The 22,010-nt window shown below is 34.3% G+C and overlaps 1 protein-coding gene across 3 annotated transcripts in view; it reads left to right on the top strand.

The window, feature by feature from the left end:
* Positions 1-22,010, top strand: part of LOC126818864 (SH2 domain-containing adapter protein B) — a 45,160-nt gene that overhangs the window by 2,790 nt on the left and 20,360 nt on the right. The window contains exon 1 of one of the 3 annotated variants that reach the window (XM_050546483.2): positions 2,211-2,612. The exons of 1 other annotated variant lie outside the window; for it this stretch is intronic. Coding sequence is in view for 1 of the 2 variants with exons in the window: in XM_050546479.2 (XP_050402436.1) it covers positions 6,499-7,053 (555 nt within the window). In the remaining variant the exon portion in view is untranslated. Of the gene's footprint in view, positions 1-2,210; positions 2,613-6,470; positions 7,054-22,010 lie in introns of those variants that run through there. One more of the 3 variants, XM_050546479.2, reaches the window with a different exon arrangement.

The raw sequence follows: 22,010 nt of genomic DNA, 5'->3' as shown, positions 1-22,010 counted from the left end.
TTTATATTTTGCAATTTTATTGGCGGTTTTAATCTAGATTTATAACTCATTCTTCTTTGACATCGGGGGATCACGCGGCTAAATTAAGTGAGTAAGACGCTAGCTCGCTAGCCTGGAGGTCGGGTGTTCGATCCCTGCATTGGCCGAGAAAGTTCAGTCAGATTTTCCGGCGTGGTTTCCCCTTTTCAGTGATGCAGGATGGAGGCTAGATAACAAACGTTAATCTTTCAACCCTCCGTGTTTCGAGAAAAGAAATGAGGCCATTGCCTTCAAAGTAGCACATGCGGGAGCGATTCGCACCCGGCATTTGTAAACAAATTGACAATATTTTAAATCAAAACAACAATTGGTTATTGTTATTTATAATATTTCTGCCACACCCAACTGCAATTAAGCATATAATCCTACCTGAAACGGGTACAAATCCCCCCTTTTTAAATCAAAGCGACAGTAGATCGCTTTTTCCGACATTTTAAATTTACGTCTGTACACACATAAAGGCGGGGCCTCGTGTGCAATAGCCAATCAAAGTACCCATCTGATCAGAGTTGCGCAGTAGGTATTACGGCGTAATTATGAACGCCCGAATCAATTTTGATCAAAACAACGCTTGATTTACTTTATTGTCAATATTTGCTGATACATGAATGTTGTTTCAGTAGATTGGACTGCGTATGTGTACTAAGTACATACATTAATAAAGAAATTGAGTTTGCCACTTGGGACTAAAGGCATCCAATCGTAGCTAAAAACAAGCACATCAGTATATCTCAGCGTTTTTAGTTACGTTCTCGTAGCTAGATGGAGGCCTGACAAGGACAGCTGTCGTTCGGATGGGACGAAAAACCGAGGTCCCATGTACACATGGGCGTGCACGTAAAGGTCCCTGGCAGTTGGAATTCGATATAAGAGCAGGCCGTAGCGCCGCTGCCTGGGCAAAATGTCCCTCATAGCACACTGTATGCCGTATGCCCGTCTTCATTAGCTCAGGTTAGGGGCAGAACAGTAGGACGTTAAACCCCATTTCATTTCATTTCTTTGACATCGTTCTAAACCAGGGCCCTTATTCACGAAAACTTAAACTAAGATACAATCGAAATTTTAAGAAATACTGCAATTCGATTGGCTTATCCAATGAAGTTGCAGTATTTCTTAAAATTTCGGTTGTAACTTAGTTTAAGTTTTCGTGAAAAGGGCCCAGTTCATACCAGATGCCCCCTTTAAATATGAAAGTTGCATATTGATAAGATAACGCGTATTGCGTGGACTTCATGCATCCTGTTGTTCACTGATATCAATATTTCCCAGATAACATGGGCTGGGTTATCATTAATCAGTATAGATTTTGTCAATAAGGAGAATGTAAACGAATGAAAAATCGAGGTTAACGCTACAAGTTGCTGCACCAAACAGGCTAATGAAGTATGCCATTTTGGAAATCTTACCCGGACAGCGGGTCGCTACGGATTACTCTTTCCAGCCATTAAATGCTCTTTAACGTAATGCCAGTGGTATACGGGACCTAGGTTTTTGTTTCCATCTTGCACCACTGACAATGTTAAACCAGACAGCGATGGATATCCGAGGAACTTTTCCTCGGCCAACACCAGGGTCGAACTATTGGTTTGGTTTGTCTCTGCCCCACGTGTGCTGTCTGAAAAAAATAAAATAAAAAATGCAAAGGCCGGCCAATGAAAAAAAAAAAATAAAAAAAAAATTACAAAAGCTGGAGTTCATTGATGAAACAATGAAGAAAAATGTAAGTTTCCTTTAAAGTCCAGATTCGTCAGTTTAGCGCCAAGGGTGAATCATTTGCAAACTACAATATTGTGAAAGATGAATCTCTATGAATATCATGCAGTCCTAATATAGTTAAATTCCGCTCAGTATTTAAAAAGATATGAAATTTCTCGATCTATGCCGCTTGCTATAATGCAATACCCCACCGTCATTTTGTTGTCCGCGAAAATTTATTGATATACCCTTATTAAGTTTGATGGAATCCAAGCCGGTACATTATCTAGCGTTGGTATTTTGATTTTGTTTTCTTAATTAAATAATCAATCGGAGTACATATTAGCGTTGATTAAGCCGTGAGAAATTTGATATTTTAGCGACAAATTCAAATGGCGCATGGGGCTAAAAGAAATATATATGTGAGATATAAAAGGTTCATCGTCGGTAGCTGAATTTAATACTGATCTAACTAATCAGTGATACAACAAAAATTACTACAGTTGCACAGTGAATATGTAACGTCAGTTAAAGGATTGAAATTGAAGATCCTGTTCAGTCATAAGCGAACATGTTTAAGGTGATAATACACCTATACCATTGACTTAAAACGTTCACATTATTCATTATTATTCATTCAATACCTGCAGGGGTTCGTATATAGAAATAATATTCTTCTCTCCTTTATGATAATAGTAGCCTTCGATATGGTCTACATTTTGATAGGTGACATGCTTAGTCGCCCGTGATGTTAATAGACTGATGATGAGTGTCGACCATCAATCAAAAAAATGCCAAACTAATATTTGTATTATGCAGAACTCAAACTTCTAGTTGAAACATCAGATTGTAAGCGGTTTATGTAAACGCAATTGAAGGTAAGGCTGGTATGTTTTATCTAATGTTTATATAGACTGCGCCATGGTATTTTTACGAATGAGGAAGTAAACATATGTGTATTACTGAAGAAAAGTTTGTTTGGACAATGTGAGATTGTTTTAACGTCGCAATATGAATCTGTTTGCATATTATAACGGCTAGTAGCAGACTTGTCACAATTACTGAAATCTGAATATATATCAACTAGACCAGGGTGGCCAAATATCAAATGTGCGACTTCAGTTTTTTCAAAGATACCAACATTTTTAAAAATAGAAGATAAAAACATGACCTAAGAATGGATTGTGCAAGAGTTAAAAAAATAAAATCTGCCTGCTGCAGATCTTTCTTTTGGACTCAAATGTTATATAAATTATTAATTAGACATTTATTCAACTCTCTAGACCACCGGATGGTTGTGATTTTGAACGTATTGAAACAGGATCGAGGCTTTGTTTATTTTCGTAACAACGGCATCAATGAAAACCAAGACTACGCTATTCTTCAATATATTTTATTTTCGTTGTAAACTATTATAGCAATAACGATCAGCTCTTTATCTAAAACCATATTTACCGTAACGACGAGATTTTGGATTCTGTTTTGATTTACCGGTATGTGGATTAATTACTTTATTGCATTAGGATAACACATTATATTGACTGCGGTCTATTATATATCCGTATTCTGTGACGCACCATGCATAATAATATAACATTTCTTCCAGCATTTGTTTTATCTCCCTGAAAAAAGGTAAGCACCGCTTGACAAAATGAACGAAAGTATGTCTCAATCCTTTTGAATTTCATATTTTAAAGTAGCAATTTCATATTTTTACGTTATATTTTTAAAATTTATTAAAATAAAGCCTTAAAATAGATGGTATCTATAAACAGTCCTACCTTGTTAAACATTAATCCTATTAATCCTATAATTCACTATTGCCAGTTTAGAAATTGGCAAAAATATCATTTTCCTCTTCAAATTCAAACGTTTGAGGATAGCTACTCCATGGTGCAGAATAGAAAACAAGGGAGGTAATTGTGTTATTATATCCGGTGTAAATGAGTTTTAAGTGTGAGAATGACACCTATGATCGTGTAATAGTGAGTTGACAACCTATTGAGCAAAAGACATAGAAATAATTATGTTTTGACTTTCTTAGAAAATATGAAATTGTAACTTTCAAAGATGATTTTAAGAATAATGATTGCAGTGACTGTAGTGCTCCAACACAAAGCATATGACACATGGAACAATAATGGTATTCCACCGTGACTGCAGTGCTCCAACACAAAGCATATGACACCTGGAACAATAATGATATTCCACCGTGACTGCAGTGCTCCAACACAAAGCATATGGCGCCTGCAACAATAATGGTATTCCACCGTGACTACAGTGCTCCAACACAAAGCATATGGCGCCTGCAACAATAATGGTATTCCACCGTGACTGCAGTGCTCCAACACAAAGCATATGGCGCCAGCAACAATAATGGTATTCCACAGTGACTGCAGTACTCCAACACAAAGCATATGAAACCTGCAACAATAATGATATTCGACAGTGACTGCCGTGCTCCAACACAAAGCATATGGCACCTTCACTATTTTCATAATTAAGTATGTACACTGACTTAGATAGGTTATATAGCATCTTTAACGTAGGTTTTTTGCATTATCGACACATTGTCTGTAAACATGGTGCGAAGGTGATTGTCAGAAGCGCACAGATGGCAGATAAACGGTAAGCACGCGGCGGGAATTTACTTTAAAGTTATTGGCCGTCAACTTTACTGCACTTCCATCACACAGTGACCAGCCGTCTGGTTCAGAAACATGGACAAACTGATGCTGTGAAGGACTTCCGCGTTCCGGGCGATCTAGTACAAAGTTAGCCGTTTGCAGCGAGTTCATACTCAATGGTAACCCATTCTCAACATTAATTAAGGTCGTAGCTAGGCCGCCTGAAAACAGCAGGAATTGATCCCAGAAGGGCCATCGGATAGGTGGTCAACAGAGACTACGTCTGCCTCGGTATTTAGATAGACGGGGTTGGAATCTGCAGTCGTTTGGTACAGTCCATCGGTCGGATGAAAGCAGGTGTCTGGTCCTGTCTGTAAATGGACGGATTAGTGTGTAGAGACACAGAAAAGGAGCTATACGTCCTGGGATATCAGACCAACCGTTCCGTACGGATAGATGGTCAACAGAGACTACGTCTGCCTCGGTATTTAGATAGACGGGACTGGAATCTGCAGTCGTTTGGTACAGTCCATCGGTCGAATGAAAGCAGGTTTCTGCTCCTGTCTGTAAATGGACGAATTAGTGTGTGGAGCCACAGAAAAGGGGCTATACGCCCTGGGACATCAGACCAACCGTTCCGTGCGGTAGAGGCTCGGTTATGGAGTAAGGAAGTTTCTCGCACCATTACTGGCTGGACATGTTTACAACCAGGCATCCTTACAGGCAACAAGTTGGCAGCATGCAATCCTGCAGAATGATGTAATAATGTGCATGTCTTGTTGAGGCGCTGTCATCTGTTGCCGTCCAATTGGTCGATTTCTACTAGACCTCGTCTGCAGGAAACGATCGAACAGTCTCAGGATGTTGGTGTGCTGGCATCCAAACCGTCGGACCACGACTCTGGTACCCAAGACTTGGTGTGAATCATATAATTAGCATACCGTTATATCTTCCTCAGAACTGTTGGGGCTGTAGCACATTTGATACAACATAAAACCACGATTCAATGTTATCATTCTGTCGAATTCAATTTTTTTGTGATTGCAAGAATTGATCTGTAGTGCTCCCGTTACATGATCGTGAAAACACCCTTGCCAAGTTCTGTCATGATCTGTGCATTCCAGCTCAGGGCATTTTAAGGGATTGACGCTTGTTGTGGGGTGGGGGTTCCTAGGACGGGAAAATTTTGAAAAAACCGGCGAGATGTGGTGCATTGTGGCATACCTCTCTAATCAAAAAATGCCACCGTTATGGCTAGCCCCCCCCCCCCTCCGGAACTTGTTTTCTCGGTATAAAGTTGATGTTCCATGGCATGTATAGCCCCTTTATAATCACCTATTTATGAAAGTGGGGCGTTTTCATTGCGTCTTAGTAATACAGTATGAATGAAATGACTTTGTAAACTAGAAGAGGGGAGACAACTCCTATAATCATGCGGTAATCTTGCTTGCCAAATTTATAACTCACGATAATTCTTGTTTGATCTAAGAAAACTCTCCCAAATCCAAAGCAATTTTAATTAAAATTACTGTTTTATCGAAAAATTCAGATCGGTTGTTTAACTGTTCCTTAAATTTTCTATTCCAAATTTTTTAATGCAATAATTAGTGGTTTTGCAAGGCCGTTTTTAAGGTCATAAATAAAAGCACGCTTTTTATAATTAAAAAAATGGGTTTTGTCTAAATTTCTTTACATGGATCAGTTGGTTTCTAATGATTTTACATCGCCATCTTTATCACCTTTGGATACACATAGTAATAATATAATTAATTTTTCGTATGAGATGCCCGATTCTTTATAGGACTAGGATCCAGATGGCAGATGTGCTAAAGAATTAAAAGAACACAATAATAACAGTACCCGTATTTTTCACTTTGAAATTTATGTTAACGATCTGGCAACTGAGAAAACTAAACTTCATGTGTCATGTAAATTTTTCAGCATTCTTATATAAATCTAACTTGGGGAAAATATTAAAAATTGAATGTGGAGAAAGCAAAATGATTTCGCACCCACGCACGTGCCACTGGCAACAGTTCAATGAGAAGGGAGTAAATAGAAACCACGTGGTGTCTGAATATCAACCAATGAAACTTTAGTATTCCTGTCAGCCCGAGAATGAGAAAAAATTGAAAACATGGACCAAAATACATTTGCCTGTTTATCGATCGAAAGTAGCAAGATAGACACTTCAAACGCTTACACATCGGGTGACACTGTGCTAGTAGACCACGCCAATTTTGACAAAGATACAAATTATACGGATGTTTACCAGTTTCAAGCTCCAAAACAAGTGGAAATAGTTCATGCTAAAAATGCTAAATTATGTCAAATTTCGCCAGTAAACAGAAAAGGACCGAAAAATCCGGGTGAAGCTGAGACCACTTGTCATTTACGGAATTTTGACAATGGAAATTCAGTTGGTTCCGACACCACGCGGATAATGGGTGCCAATCACTCTTATTCGCTTAAAAGTCGACAGGATATGAGGAAAAATGGAGAGGAGAAATTTAGCAGCACTGACGAACTGTGTTTTAGACCAGAAATATCTGACCCAATACCTCAAGGAGACTTTAATACCATGTCTAAGAGGGAGATGGCTTCCATTCCAGCCAGTACTGGCACAAAGGAAAATGGACAATTTAGCTATGCTTACAGCGAGGCCAAATGTAACACAACACCCAGGAATAGGGTAAGGTATTATTTACCTTCAATGTATTAGTGTGTCATGGAGTAGATTAGAATCCAAGAGTCTGTAGAATAATTATGATAATATGCTTTGCAACCACTATCTACTTGATCTAGATTGAAAGTAAGCTCATGTCTAGACTTATTGTCTTTTGTTGTTTACATGTTGACAATAATAAAAGTATTACTATTAGTCTACATGTTTAACAATAATATTACCAAGTATGAATGTTTGTGGAGTCATGTAACAACAGTTTCTGTGTAACCTCAGTGCTGTCAAAATGGTTCATGATGAGTCAGTAACTGTATATGTTCAGTAATCACGAAGACTACATGAAGTCATGTTGCTGGAAAAGCGATAAAAAAATGAGGTGTTACTTTGCAGATTTATGAGTTCGTTCTTGTTTAAAATTAGGTGTGGGTAGTAATTTGTATTATAACTTACTGCTTGGATCCCCTACTGGGTTGTAAAAGGAGGTGCAATTTCTTGACTATTACACTGAAGGGATAATTAGACTGTAGGCCTTATACTAATTTATAGCTTATGTTGATAATCAAATAAAATAAACTATAGTTGAATGGATAGGTACAAGCTTGTAAATCATGTAACCTTTTCCCTATTACTTAACAGTGCTCATCTTACAATGTCAAATCTGCCTTATAGATTTAACTATTTATAAAGTGCATCATTTGGGCATTTCTCCAATTCAATGTCTTCAAATATATGCTTTGAGTCTGTAACTTCTCAGATCTCTGATAAGAAAGGATCCAAATTTATTTAGTTTGTGAAAATGTTTATGTTATAAAAATGCATTTGTCCTCGTTTGACAGCTTTGGGCTTTTAAATACATGTACATGTAGTAAAAACACATAAAACCTGGGTGTTCCCAGGTAAACCAGATAAAATTAACTACCGATATTTAATAAACAAGACCAAAAATTTTCGGTGATACTTTTATCCAGTTTTGTTCTACTTGAAATAAAATGTACTAAAATACTAAGCTTATAGAATATATTTTTATTATGAAATGTATGTTATTTACTTCAGTCTTTGGGAATACATTGTATTGTACAGTGTTTCGAACATTAATGAATATCATATGCTTCTGTACTAGTTATTAGGTCAGGCATATTGTAAGCCGGATTACATGTACAAATCTACACAATTTCAATACTAAACAGTATCCTTTTTTACTTTAAATTTAAAAATGCTTCCTTTTCTAAGGAAGCCAAGGTGGCTCAGAGCGTTCGACGTAGGCTCACTAACTTGGAGGTCCCGTGTTCGATCCCTGTGCTTGCCGAGAAAGTTCATTGGGATTTTCCACATGGTTGGAAATCAATAAGCGTAGGTCATAGTGCTGTTGTCCAGGCAAAGTTTCCCCTCTTAGCACACTGTATGTATGTCCATTTTCATTAGCCCAGTCGTAGCACAACAGTAGGATGTTAAACCCCATTTTATTTTCCTTTTCTTTTCTCACGATCTGATTAAAACACAGATCCTATTTTATTTCATTTTTTATAGTTCAAAATTTCGTTTTACTTGTCTTTACTACACTAGGATATGGAAAAGTTGTTATATTACCGTAGTTTTGGTTGAAGTGAGGGATATGCCAATGAAACAGTCTGTTACAACTTACATCGACTTCTTGGCGTGCCATGCACGGAACTGTGGGTAAACCACTACTGGTACATTAAGTTAACCTATACACTAATCTATACACTACACTAAATTTAGTACTTCCGTTTGAAGTGTACTGTACATGTTCATGCACTGTAGTATCAAACTTGTATCACACATCAGATTAAAAAGTTTTTTGTGTATCTCCATCAACCTACATGTAGAGTATATTTCATGTTTATGGGACAGTTATTGACAATATTTCATATACTCTGAATATACTGTACATCTACATGTAGTAGTTAATAAAATAAACTCAGAGTACACGTACATGATGTACTATAAGCTTATATAATTTATTATAATAAAGCAGGCCATAACATGAACATGTAATTTTGCAATAATAGATACTACTGGTACTGTTTATATTTATAATTTCACTTCTCATTGATGATGTAAATTGAGGGATACTTGTATTCATCATCATAATATACATGTACATGTAGCTTAAAATTGATAATGAAAGTTGTTATAAACATTGTCATTATCAAATTGGTTATTGACTAGAAGATACAATCTTGAACAGGTGCGTTTTAAGGCTGGACTTAATAATTTCTGCAGATTTTGATTGCTGTATGTAGTTAATTCCATAGATGTGGCGCAGAGTTTTAAAGGGCTCTGTTTCCAATTTTTTTACACTGGGTTTTGGTGTTCCTAGAAGACGTTATTAGATGATCTCGAGTTTCAAGATTCAGCATATCAGGTTGTTAGAGTACATGATGGATGTACAATTGTACATGTAGATGTCATGTAGGTGACCAGTTGTCTAAGACTATGTATGTAGGCCTGTGCAAGGTAGTGTTGGCACAATATATCATTGAATCGATGTATCATGATTCCCCTTCTCACGATTTGCTATTGAATCGCAAAACTAGATCGATTTTTCACGATAATTTTTTATGTTTTTTGTCACTTCAGTAAGTAACCTGTCACTCTTAATTATACAGGTCCCACATTATCCACTCTTAAATTGTTTTGGTCCTTATTTTGATCCACATCAATATTGTGATATGAAACAATTTTATTTCTACGACATCGGCAGGACTGAACATATTGTATCGTAGTACCTGAATCACAATGCGCATTGTATCGTGACTGCAGTGGTAATACCCAGCACTAATATAAGGCTGGGTGAGGATTTTAAATTAACTAAGTCTCTAACTCAATATCATCCAAAGTCTTTGACATTGAAAACACGAATTATTTGTCAATTTAAATCAACAATGAAGTTGTGATATTACCGGGAAAAGATGGGCTTCTGATATCCAATGTTTAAGACAAAATAAACATTTTACCATTGGTACCCGAATCGTGAACCATAATGTCTTTTAGCTATGCTCACCATTTGTAACAAGGAACTCGAAGAACAAGGCTAGACATATTGCATAAGTCATGTCAAACGGTGACCTCATATTCTTATCTGGAGAGCAGGGGCAATTAATAAATACTATTGGTGTGGACTGGAATAACCAGATGCTAGAGATGGCATATTTCGCCAAACATAATTGATTTGAAATCAGAGTAAAAACAGAAACGATTGAATGTAAATTGGGATTACATTATTATATGCATTGCGACCCATTTGTGTCAATTTCTAGGTCACGGATATTAGCGATTTAGCTCCTTTAAATTCAATCTGCTTAGCTTATCAATAGGAAGCCAGTGGAGATTTTAGTAGGCTAAATGCATATATACGATGTGCTGTATAAATTAATGTAAACAACTCTTGGGTATGGTAACTAAATGCATAATGTATTGGGTATTTCTTATCTCCACTCTCCAAGCTGACTATAATTCACCATAACTCAGAAAATACCGGTAATAACTCTACAGGATTCAACTGTTCAGGAAATATGGCTAAACATGTAGGTGTATCCTTTAGATAATGTACATATACATACATACATGTATAAGAACATAATGTATTTGCCTGCATATAGATACATGTACATGTATACTACAAATGTATACTGTGATGTCAAAATACAATTCGTTGAAAACACCCAGACCATTGGATTTTATGACATGTGCAAATAGAGGATGTATTGTATATTGTTTATCCTTGATACAGAGAACAATTGGATGAAAGGCAATATAAAGGAAAATAAAGCATAAAATAAAATGTAACATGTACAAACTGTACTTACATGTACATAACAATAAACAGTAAATAGTAGTGTTATTATTGCACATGGCATTCATATTTCCTTTTCTAACACATAATAATTCTTTATTCCTTCACAAGCTATTGTTTAGTAGAAAACATGACCTATTCTATATTGTTAGTACTAGTTAGTAGTCATGACCTATACAAATACAATACAGTGCAAATACATTATAGGTCAGTCAGTAAAGATTTACATGTAATACCATAAGACTATGGGTGGGTTATGGAATTTTGTGGGGGTGACACCAAATGTATCCTGAAGTCCACCTCAAGAAAATGGCAAAGCTCTTTTGATGCACATTTAAAAATTACAATTCCTTTAAAGTCTTACCAAAACCCATCTCATAATGGGCAATCTTGTCAGTGGAAGTGCTTGCATGTGGTTTAATGCTATTTTAAAGGTACAATCACCAGTAGATTTTTTCCTTGGTGGAAACACTAGTACATTGTACCATGTCAAAAGGCCAGTATAACTTTATCTTCTAGTGTGTCCACAAGAATTGTCAGTACGGTCAAGGACAATAACTCTAACTGATTATCAGAAATTGATGAAGGGGTTTTAAGTTAATTGGATGTTAATGTTAACTGCTGGAGCGTCCACAAAATTTTCAAATTGATGATTATCGGAAATCGTTCAAAATCTATAGTCATTTGTATCTCATAACCATACAAGTTTGTAACCTCTGTTTATATAAATTTCTAGTCAAATGGATAATAACTTTAACCTTTAGTCAGGCCAGACGGACAAAAATGACAACACTATACATGTACATGTACCATCCCATTTCAACAGAGGGGATGGATGGCCGAATGGTTAGCACTCGCGCGCTGTATCATACGGCCTGTCATTGACTATTGAGTCAACTGGCGGGGTTTTGATTCCCCGGTTGTACATGACAAGGGGTAGGGTCGCCTGTCCAACCTCGTGGGTTTTCTCAGTGTCCTCCGGTTTCCTCCCACTGCTAAAGACCCTTACCATGTGTTAGTCCCGAAATGACCTAGTTTGTGTCAAGTGGACGTTAAACCCCATTTCTCTCTCTATCCCATTTCAACAAGGCTCTCTTTGTTTGATCTGTATCATGATTGTACGCACAAAAATGGCAAAATTATTGCATAGTATTGAATATTTTGAATAATTTTTGGACCTTTTTTATATAAAGTTTCTATATATTGTGTATGGTCTTTAAATGCTATTTTGACATTATTCAGCCATGTTGTTCCTTTTAATGAAACCAGTATTCGTAGATAATGTTTAGAAAGAGATGATAAGGAACCTCAAAGATAGTCCAAATCCCCCTTTCTTCTCCAACATTTGATATGATTACAAAGTGAAGTAAACACTTTGAATATGAGATACAGATGGGAAAATAAATATGTGTAATTTGTTTTTCAAGCTTTTATTTTTTTTGAAGAGCCACCTTACACTGTCACATTTAAAGAACTACAAAATATTTAAATAATGGACAGAAGAGAATGTGTTTTTTAGAGTTTCAGTCCATGATTTGTTAATTAAAATTGTACTTAATTTTAGACCTTTGTCAACCTTCAATATGTGTACACAGCATAAACAGGTCTTTATAGATTGACTTATTACAAATTATATATCATTTATGTAATAGATACAAATATTATCTATGTCATCTTTTATCCAAAATGACCAAAATAAGTGTTGATCATATTTTTGATATAAACTAATTTTTAATTTCTAAAAAAACAAAAACAGTAGATATTATGTTTGTGGACACTCTACAGGTCCCAATTTTTATCCGATTTTGACGAAACTTGAAATATAGGTTTATCTCCAAATGATCTCAGTTCATTTCGATGTTGACATGGATTACAGCCCCTGATTGTACGTAAAATCATGATTTTAGCTTGTGGACACTCTAGAGGTCACAATTTCTATCCGATTTAGATGAAACTTGAAATGTATGATTTACAAAACCGTTTAAATGTATCAGCGTTACACCATAATGGTGATTGAGTTTGAATTATGGCCCCTGATTGTACGAAAAATCGCTTCTTTTTTTGAGCTTGTTCTCTGTCCATCTCTTGTAAAATGTTGGGGTATTTTGCATGGACAATCGCTTGTTTCACAAGTTTTCCCCAAATAATATCTTCTTCAGTACTAGCCCATAATGAACATATTATAGTGTTAGAAACTACATACTGTAGGTGAAGATATTGACAGTAACAGACATATTGGTTAAAGAGTATACATGTAGTTGACCTATAGGTTGTTGAGCTTGTTTTTATCTTGTGTTGGTACATGTATTGTTTATAGACAAGAACCTAGAAGAACAAAAACCATGTTAACGTTTACACCTGGTCTTTATTTATCTACAACGTACCTATTCCTCTTTGATCATCTATCAATTCTCATCTTCAGAGATAGATTGGGAAAAGATGTTTTGAAACATTTAAAAATACATTTTACCCATATTGCAAGCCCCTCTTGTACATACATGTATGTATGGTTTTAGTGACAAATAAATGAGATTAAATTAAATATTGTAATGTTATATTACTATTAATACTATCTATACATTTATCTTCTTTTCCATCTTGCTTAGGCCGTCTTCATTAGCTCAGTTGGTGCAAAAAAGAAGGACGTTAACTCCCATTTAATTTCAAATACAATTTTTGCTCAGACTTTTTCAGGGGTATTCCATTCTTTCAGTGGCTGTAACGAGATCATCGGTGCTAAAATGTTAGGAGGAAGAAACTAACAGCTTCAGTGTGATATTTGACATTTAGATTGTTACGTACATGTAGTGTTGAGCAGTTGGCACTGCATACATGTACATTGATGTTCAAAAAAAGATTTGTATGGTCTGTGTTTTGCTTTTCAGTTTTCCTGTGTTTTCTAAGTTTATGTACAGAGCACATTTAAAGGTTAAATTTCTTTAGTTTCACTGGATTTTGAGTAAGTACGTTGAGATGCTCTGACTAAGCTCTTGTCTTTATTTTAAGTCTAATTTTATTACTCATTTTACCCGTGCACTAGACACACAATGTACAAGTAGTCCTATATTTATACTAGAATCTTTGTGAAGGGCATTTCACAGGTTAATGAATCCTAGATAAATAAAATCTTGTTTTTTTGACTGGAACAGATTGAATTTAGCACATACATGTACATGTGCTGTGACACTGTTTGTTTTTACCAATTGAATCAAAGTTAGTATTGGATGATAAATTCGGAAGTTTGTGTCTAATTGAATGACGTTTTTCTTCGGTTGACTTTGATGTAAAGAAAAATAAAACTTAATATTAACTCTTACAAGGCTTTACATAACAATTTTGTTCAGACTACATGTACACAAGGGTCTTTTTTATTAGCCGCCTGTTATATTTTTTTTATGTATTAATTGTTTGATTTAAATACAGAGCTGCTTCATGTTCCTCCCGACTGTATGCTGATGTTCAGCCAATATGAGGAAAACTATGTGAAGCTTTGTGATACTTTTTCAATGAAATACCAACGTTTTAGTTTCACGGTGGGGTTGGTCGTCAGTCCCTAAATGCCATGCCGTGTTAATGCCTGGATTACAATGTCTGTCTATACATGTATATATGATGAAATTATAGTGGTAATGATCCTCTTGATCAAATTCCTTAAATGAGTTATCTAACCTGATAAAGATGTATTATGTAAGATTTAGATAAAAGGCTGACCATTCTTGGGATAAGAGTGTTTGAAGTTTTTACCAGATAGCATCAAGTGTCATTGCTACAATAATATAACCTTGATTATCCATTTTATTATTAAATTATTAAATGGCGAGAGGGTTCTAACCCGACAGTGCGACATTTTCACTCGACAACACAACATTTAATAATTTGATAATAAAATGGATAATCAAGACTTAGTTTTATTGTAGCAATCTAAACCATTCAATATCTAAGCCATCTGATGACATGGTGAGTTTCGTATACTTGCTCTTTTAGCAAATCTAGCAATTATTTTAATGGGAAATGCAAAATCTGGAAGTTTACTCAACTGTTTTTCTTACCATACACTGTACCACCCATAACTGTTAAGAGAATACAGAATCATAACTTTTAAACATTAAATTAACTAATACTTCGCTTGATTTAATCTCCACCTAAACTTGGCACCTGTTCTGTGAGAACTAACAAAACTTTCAAATCTGCCTAATGACTAAACTGTCAGAATGTTGAAATTTTAGGTCTTGGTTCCATGCCAACATTAAATGTATGTTAAAATTCTCATTTAAAGATTGAACTGAATTCACCTCCTGGTTAAAAAAACCACTTCCCAGTTGGTCTCCAAAACCTCTTCAAGCATTTAAGGCTTGGTGTTCAATACTACACAACTTAGTAAACAAGTCTACTGTTGTATCAATACAAATGACCGTCTGTCTATGTATAATGGCATTATCTGAGGTTTAGCACTGTTAGCAGTCTCTCATATTGTCTGAGCTGAAACATGGTCCAGCCAAGATGAAAATATCTGTGAAATGTTCATGGCTTGACACAAGTTATTTTAGATTTAGTAGATGCTATCTATATAAATTTATAAATCATGTATGAATAACTAGTAGGGCTTTGTGTTGTTTGTTGCATTTATTCCATATATTTACTATCTTCATTATTTTCATATTAAACACATTTTTTTTTAATTATTGAAGAATTAGGGTTATGTTATTCTTGAATATGTGCATGTACCTACATGTGTTATCAACTAATCAACCACCTGCACATCATTTAGGGAACCTCATCAAAATGACAGTAATCTGTAATGGGAATTGCCCATACATGTACATGCATTACCCTGCACAATTTAGAAGGAATATAGAAGAACAAATATTGGTTCTTTTAAATATGGTCATATACTGGTTCATCTACATGAATCGCCTGTAAATTAACTGTAATATAGATGTCATTCACTGATGAACACAGGGAAATCAGCCAAGCCAACAACATCAGAGACAATGGGGCCTTTTGATGGAGAACCTACAGATGCACTTTTCTGTATATTTGTGAAGATGAAAAACAATAAGTATATGATGATAACAGAAGTTTTATTTCATAACAACAAGCACACCATAAAGATTATGAACATAAATACTGAGTTTCAAGCCTAATGTATTAAGTAAACAGTTCACAACAGTTGTAATGTATGTAGCACAACGCCTGTATTTACTATTCTATTAGAATGAGACGATTAATGTTCAACTTGATGCAGCTGTCTTTTCCTCAAGTAAGGCTTATATTACTCAGTATATTTATGATCAGTGACTTGAGTTAAAACTACTGTATACATTATCATTCAAGTGAAATCAACTGTTATATTTATTATTCAATTAAACTCAACACATGTCTAATTAATCATGGCTATGTTTTTTAATGCTGAAATGATGTTTTCGAATTTCATGTCAGAATTTCACAGCAACTGTGCCAACTAGTTGTTATTTACCAGTGATTAAGGTCACCTTTCTTGCTTGTTTAAAACACCATAAAAACGTATCCTACAAGTTAACATTGGAAATGTTAATGACTCATTATGAAAACTGTTTTGTATAATGTATAAATTATTCCAGTAGTTTTATTATATCAGAGTAGAATTATTCTGGAGTTAGTGTTTCACAGCATGTTCTAATGAATTCATTTCTGTTATTGAATGTCAGTATACTTCTGGTAGCTGATGTGTAAAACTAATATTAAAACTTTATGTAAGTTGATCATAAAGAGAAATGATCATATATTCATAACTTAGTGTTTTGTTAATCTTTATTTATTATTTATGTAGGTGATGGTGAAATACTGAACTGTACAATTAAACTTCAATTGAGCAATCCCTTGTAAACTATAAAATTGTGAAAGTTAAATCTCTAAAAGGAATATATCTGTCGAAAATGGTTCAATTCTGTTCAGTATTTACGTAGATGATGAAATGAAAATTTGTCAAAATTTGTCAATTTCTACAGACAATATATAAACAGGATAGGGACAAAAAGCCAGCAGCGCTAACAGGGCTGTAATCTTAGCTACAATATTTTGCTGGACCTCTTTTTGATCTGATTGTATCCAAGCCGTGAGATTATATTCTGTTGATCAATTTGAGTACATTTTAGTGTTGATTGAAAATAGAAAAGTTGATATTTTCTGAAAAATTCAAATGAAGCACAAATGGCTTTAATGGAGCACATATTATCTTAAATTTTAAAGTCAAAATTAATTCTTGCAATCGATGATCTGTTATTGATGGTATTAAACATTCAATTCAGGAAAAAAAACAACCTGAAGCCAGTTTAGTATGTATACATACATATTGGTTTCTGTATTTGGACATACATGTAGAAACATAGATCAACCCATAACATCACAAAACAAACCTATTAGTCTTTAATCAGAGAATGGAATATACAGTAATTATTACAAGTAAGCCTACATGTAGTACTGCTGAAATAATGGAATGTGACAACTTGTCAATCACTGATTTGTATCTTGTAAAATTGTTAAACTGGTCATGTACATGTATTAACAAGATAAGTATGCATAATGCAGTATACATACACTGTATGTATGTAATATTCTCAAAATAAACAAAGAGTAAATCTATTGACAATGTTATACGAGACTAAAATCGATCCACATAATATATAAACATGCAAATTGTTAAACTGCAAGTCTAATAGACAAATTGGATAGAATTATACGAATTGGACTATATATGGGAATATTAGATTTGGAAGTGTAATACTAGAATGTTGTTATTGTCATGTCACAATGTAGGTCTACTGGGTAATCTTATATCCTGTGATATCTTACTTTTAGGAAGTTCATCATTGTTTACAAACATTTTCTATCTCTACATACATGTACATGTTATTGGAGATGTTTGTTTTAGTCTGTTCAGAATTGGCAGCTTTACAACTGATTATTAGAAAGAGATATTTGAATAAACTTATCTAGAAACATTTAATCTCAGAATGAGCATCATTAAAATCTTTGGGTGAACCAAGGAAAGGTTATCTACAGTATGTGAATGCTAATTTATGATATGTAATCAAAACTGCTTTTACCCAAAGCCAATATCTAAATCTCTAACCCCTAACCTATCTCTTTGTGCAAGTAAAATCAATTTTTAGACTAAGTAAAGAGTTGTGACTGGATTTTAATAAGCCGTTTATTAACCTTCGTACTGTAACCCTTTAATTGGGTCAGTGCGTTGAATATTTCAACAGACCTAGTAAGTGAACTATCCATTTCAACACATATTGTGTCACAAAACCCAGCGGTGCCTCCCTCAAATTTAAGGTCTGCCAACCCACTCAAAATATAGCTCGTTCGCCACTGCCAGTGGATTAGTTGACAGTTATATTACTCCTACCAAAAATTAAGTGAAACTTTGGACCTTATATTTATTATAAGGTCCATGGTGAAATTAACCTAACAAACAACCTGATACAAGATTACATGTAGGTATAAATGACAAGGTTAGTTTTCTAGATGTAAGTATGAGAAATATGGTATATTGACATGATCTTTCAACCTTGGTATTTCTCTAATACCCTAATGTTTTCTTCTGTTTGTTTATGTTAGAAATAGAGAAATATCTTTGCTCATCTTCTCACTCTTATGCCCCTCATAAGCAGCCAGCTCAAATTTCTGTTTTCAGAAAGAAATTTGCCCAAAAAAATGGCAGTTAGATATCCTGTACATGGATATACTTTCTGACTTTATTCATTGTCAGTGTCAAACATCTTTGGAATCCAAAATAAAGGATATTCCCAAATCTTGAAAATCTACCCCCCTCTCATAGTTATTTAAATGGACTCTAGTTTTAAGAACCATAAAAACGTGGAACTGACATGGCATCATTATGGAATCAAGTATAAAGACCAGGTTTGGATTTGAAATAAAACTTTTTAAAACAGGTGGAGATATCGAGCTTTGCCACAATTGTTTTATATCATTAATTCAATAACATTTTTCAAAAGACATTTTAAATTTTACCTAACACAGCAGGTAGTCACTGTTTCTGCACAAATTTTAAAACTAAAGGCATAACTTACACGTATGTAAATGTTCATACACTCAATTGAGGATAGGATCAGATGGTTTGTCGTTGTCCATAAGGAAATTTCCTTGAATCAAGTGTAATGTTTATAAGTTTATACATGTAACTCAAAGATTGTATATACATGTATATATGAACTGTGGCATTTACAGTATTTCTGTTAATAAACAAATAGTGCGCTAGAAAAATAATGTTAATGATCTGCAAATGATGAAATGGCTAATTAAACATTGTTTAGTTGTTTATTATGGCTTTAGTTATGTGTTTTCTTACATTATGTATGTATTTATTTACTTTAATACAGTAATTATAAACCCATGTAGATTCCTGTAGATATGTAAGAAACATAAACAACAAATTAGCTCAAAGAAATGTTTTCTACATTTTAGTTACATTATGTTTACAGGAACATGTGGATGCAGGAAAAATTGAGACTTGAGTCTATAATATCATGTTTATACATTGTTTCATAAAAACTGGAAGGTACATGTAAATGGGGGAATAACTCTTTGATTCTGTATTTTGATACTTAGTGCCCAAATGAACATTACAAGCTCTCAAATTTGATAAAATTCCATTCTTTTGTGTTCACTAACTGTCACAGATTGGGACAGGGTTCATAGCTGATTTCTCATTTACACTTGTAGATTAGATGATGATTTTAGAGCTGGCACAGAAAACTTTGCAGCTTGCTGCTAGTGAGTGAATTAAGGGACTTGTCAATTAGGATGTTTGGCAAGACCCCAACTATGTTAGACAACCTCTCAGATATTTGTGCATAAAGAAACATATAAAAAGAAATTTCAAATAAAATGTTGTTTTAACATCCTACTTTTCTTCACCAATTGTGCTAATGATGACGGGCATACACAAAATAGTGTGCTATGAGGGACAGGGGCACTATGTTCAAGAAAACTGTTCCTCATAGCACACGGTTTGCAGCTGTTGGTGAATCTTTTAACTGTTCTTCATAGCACATGGTTTGCAACTGTCAAGGAATCTTTTACATACTACCCGAAGAACTAGACATTTGTCGGGCTCACCATTACAAGGAACTTTCTCAGACAAGATTGTGATCAAACCCGGTACCTGTTTAGTGAACTGACTCCAATGAAATTTCAATTCTGGGTGAAAAACATGATAAAAGTATGTTGGCACACCTGCATGTGTAAAAACATCCTGAAGTGTTGATCTCAACTTATTCATTGATGCCAGGGATTTAAATTGTGTAGATTAAGATACGTGGAAGATAAACATACATGTAGAATCTATCATTTTATCAATGAATCAAGGTCACTATCGTGCATCTACATCCTGTTTTCAACAACTACCACTTTTTTTTAAAATCGGAATGGAATTACAGACTTTTGCGAAACACATACATTCTCAAATCTCTTCCAAACAAAATATGTATTCTTTCAGCTATAAGAAAACAAAAAGAGCTCATCCCTACTGAGCTATCGGTATGGATTAACTTGCCCCCTTGAGATAAGATTCAAAAACAGGAAAACAGGATTGTTCCTGATAATTCTCTGACCTTTTCACCTGCTAAAGATTTAGTTCCTGTTATTGTATGGATTTGTTGCCAGTAAATATTTTGTACAAGAAGAAAATAAACCCATTGAGGATGTTTAAATAATTATAAGTCAAGACAGTACCATCTGTGACATGATGTAATAAATCACTCTCACCCACCATTATAGGCTTCATTATAAACTATTTCTTTTGCATCATTCTTTTAGTATGATGAATTACTTTATTATAAACATACATGTACATCTACATGTTCTTAATTTAATTTAACATACATGTACATGTAGCTAATGATTATAGTTTACTTTGACATTAATACATTTGTCAGTGTATATGTACATGTATTACTGGTTTTTTTATCAGTGATTAATCTTACACATGTAAAAAAAACGTGGCTAAAAGTAATCTGATAATTATAAAATGTAACTGAATACATTTCAAAAAGTAATTATTATAATTTAACTATAAAAGGTGTGATATTAAATAAATTTTGATAAATTACATTGGAAAGGGATTGACCCTAGATTGATCCCTCGCAGCCCAGGTCATTTTATGACTCGGCAGTTAAGATATATGTAGGTAATGGAATTAGGTTGATTAGGTATTTACACATACATGTATAATTGAATGATATTGTGTACATTGAGGATTTTTCTGGCTGAGAAACATGGTATTGGGAATAAGTGCTAGATTAATTATTTGTGTGGTGCAGGAGTGTGGTGTTATTTAAGAGGAAGTTTTGCAGAAGGTCAATAAAAATCTCTTTATTTAAAATATATGATAGAACATTAATAAATTTAATCACATACTGAAAAGTATTCTTTTGGTATTAATTTTGTTGGTTAACCCTTTAGCCCTTTAAAATATATTAAAATAGAACATTAATGAATTTAATAACAGACTGAAAAGTGTTCTTTTGGTATTAATTTTGATGGTTAATCCTTTAGCACTTTGACCATCTAAAACTGCTGAATCACATGAATGGCTGTGGGAACTCCAAAAATTATGGTCCTATGATACAGAGAGCTACATGTATTCACGTAACCATAGCAGTTTGAGATGATGTTCTATTGGGCCGTCATTCAAGTGATATACTGGTATGAATTTTATATAAATTTTCTGGAATTTTCTTAAGGATAGTCAATATTTACATCTAAGTGACAAAGGGTTAAAAATTAAACAATCCAGCATTTCAGATTATATTTGCTACTTGTACCATATTGACTTTGATGTTCCTAGAAAAAGACCTCAAAAGTAATGTCCATAAATTACATTAAGTTTCATCAATTTTAGTACTTTTAGGTAAGGTAGCATTTTATTGTGTGTGATCTGAAGGTCTGTTATTGTGTGGGATATTGGGACTTAAAAGAATAGACATTTCATCTGTATTCTGTTTCATTATTAAATAGGTCTTTTAACCTGAAATAGATGTATATTTGTAGGCTATTATTGATGATTATATCTATGAATGTAGCTTAAATTGTCATATTAATAAAACTTGTGGTAAACCACTTTACATTCATCTAGTTTATT

The sequence above is a fragment of the Patella vulgata genome, chromosome 4 (assembly GCF_932274485.2).
Source record: "Patella vulgata chromosome 4, xgPatVulg1.2, whole genome shotgun sequence".
NCBI lineage: Eukaryota > Metazoa > Mollusca > Gastropoda > Patellidae > Patella > Patella vulgata.
The sequence above is the reverse complement of the archived record's forward strand: the minus strand, read 5'-3'. Positions and strand labels throughout refer to the sequence as shown.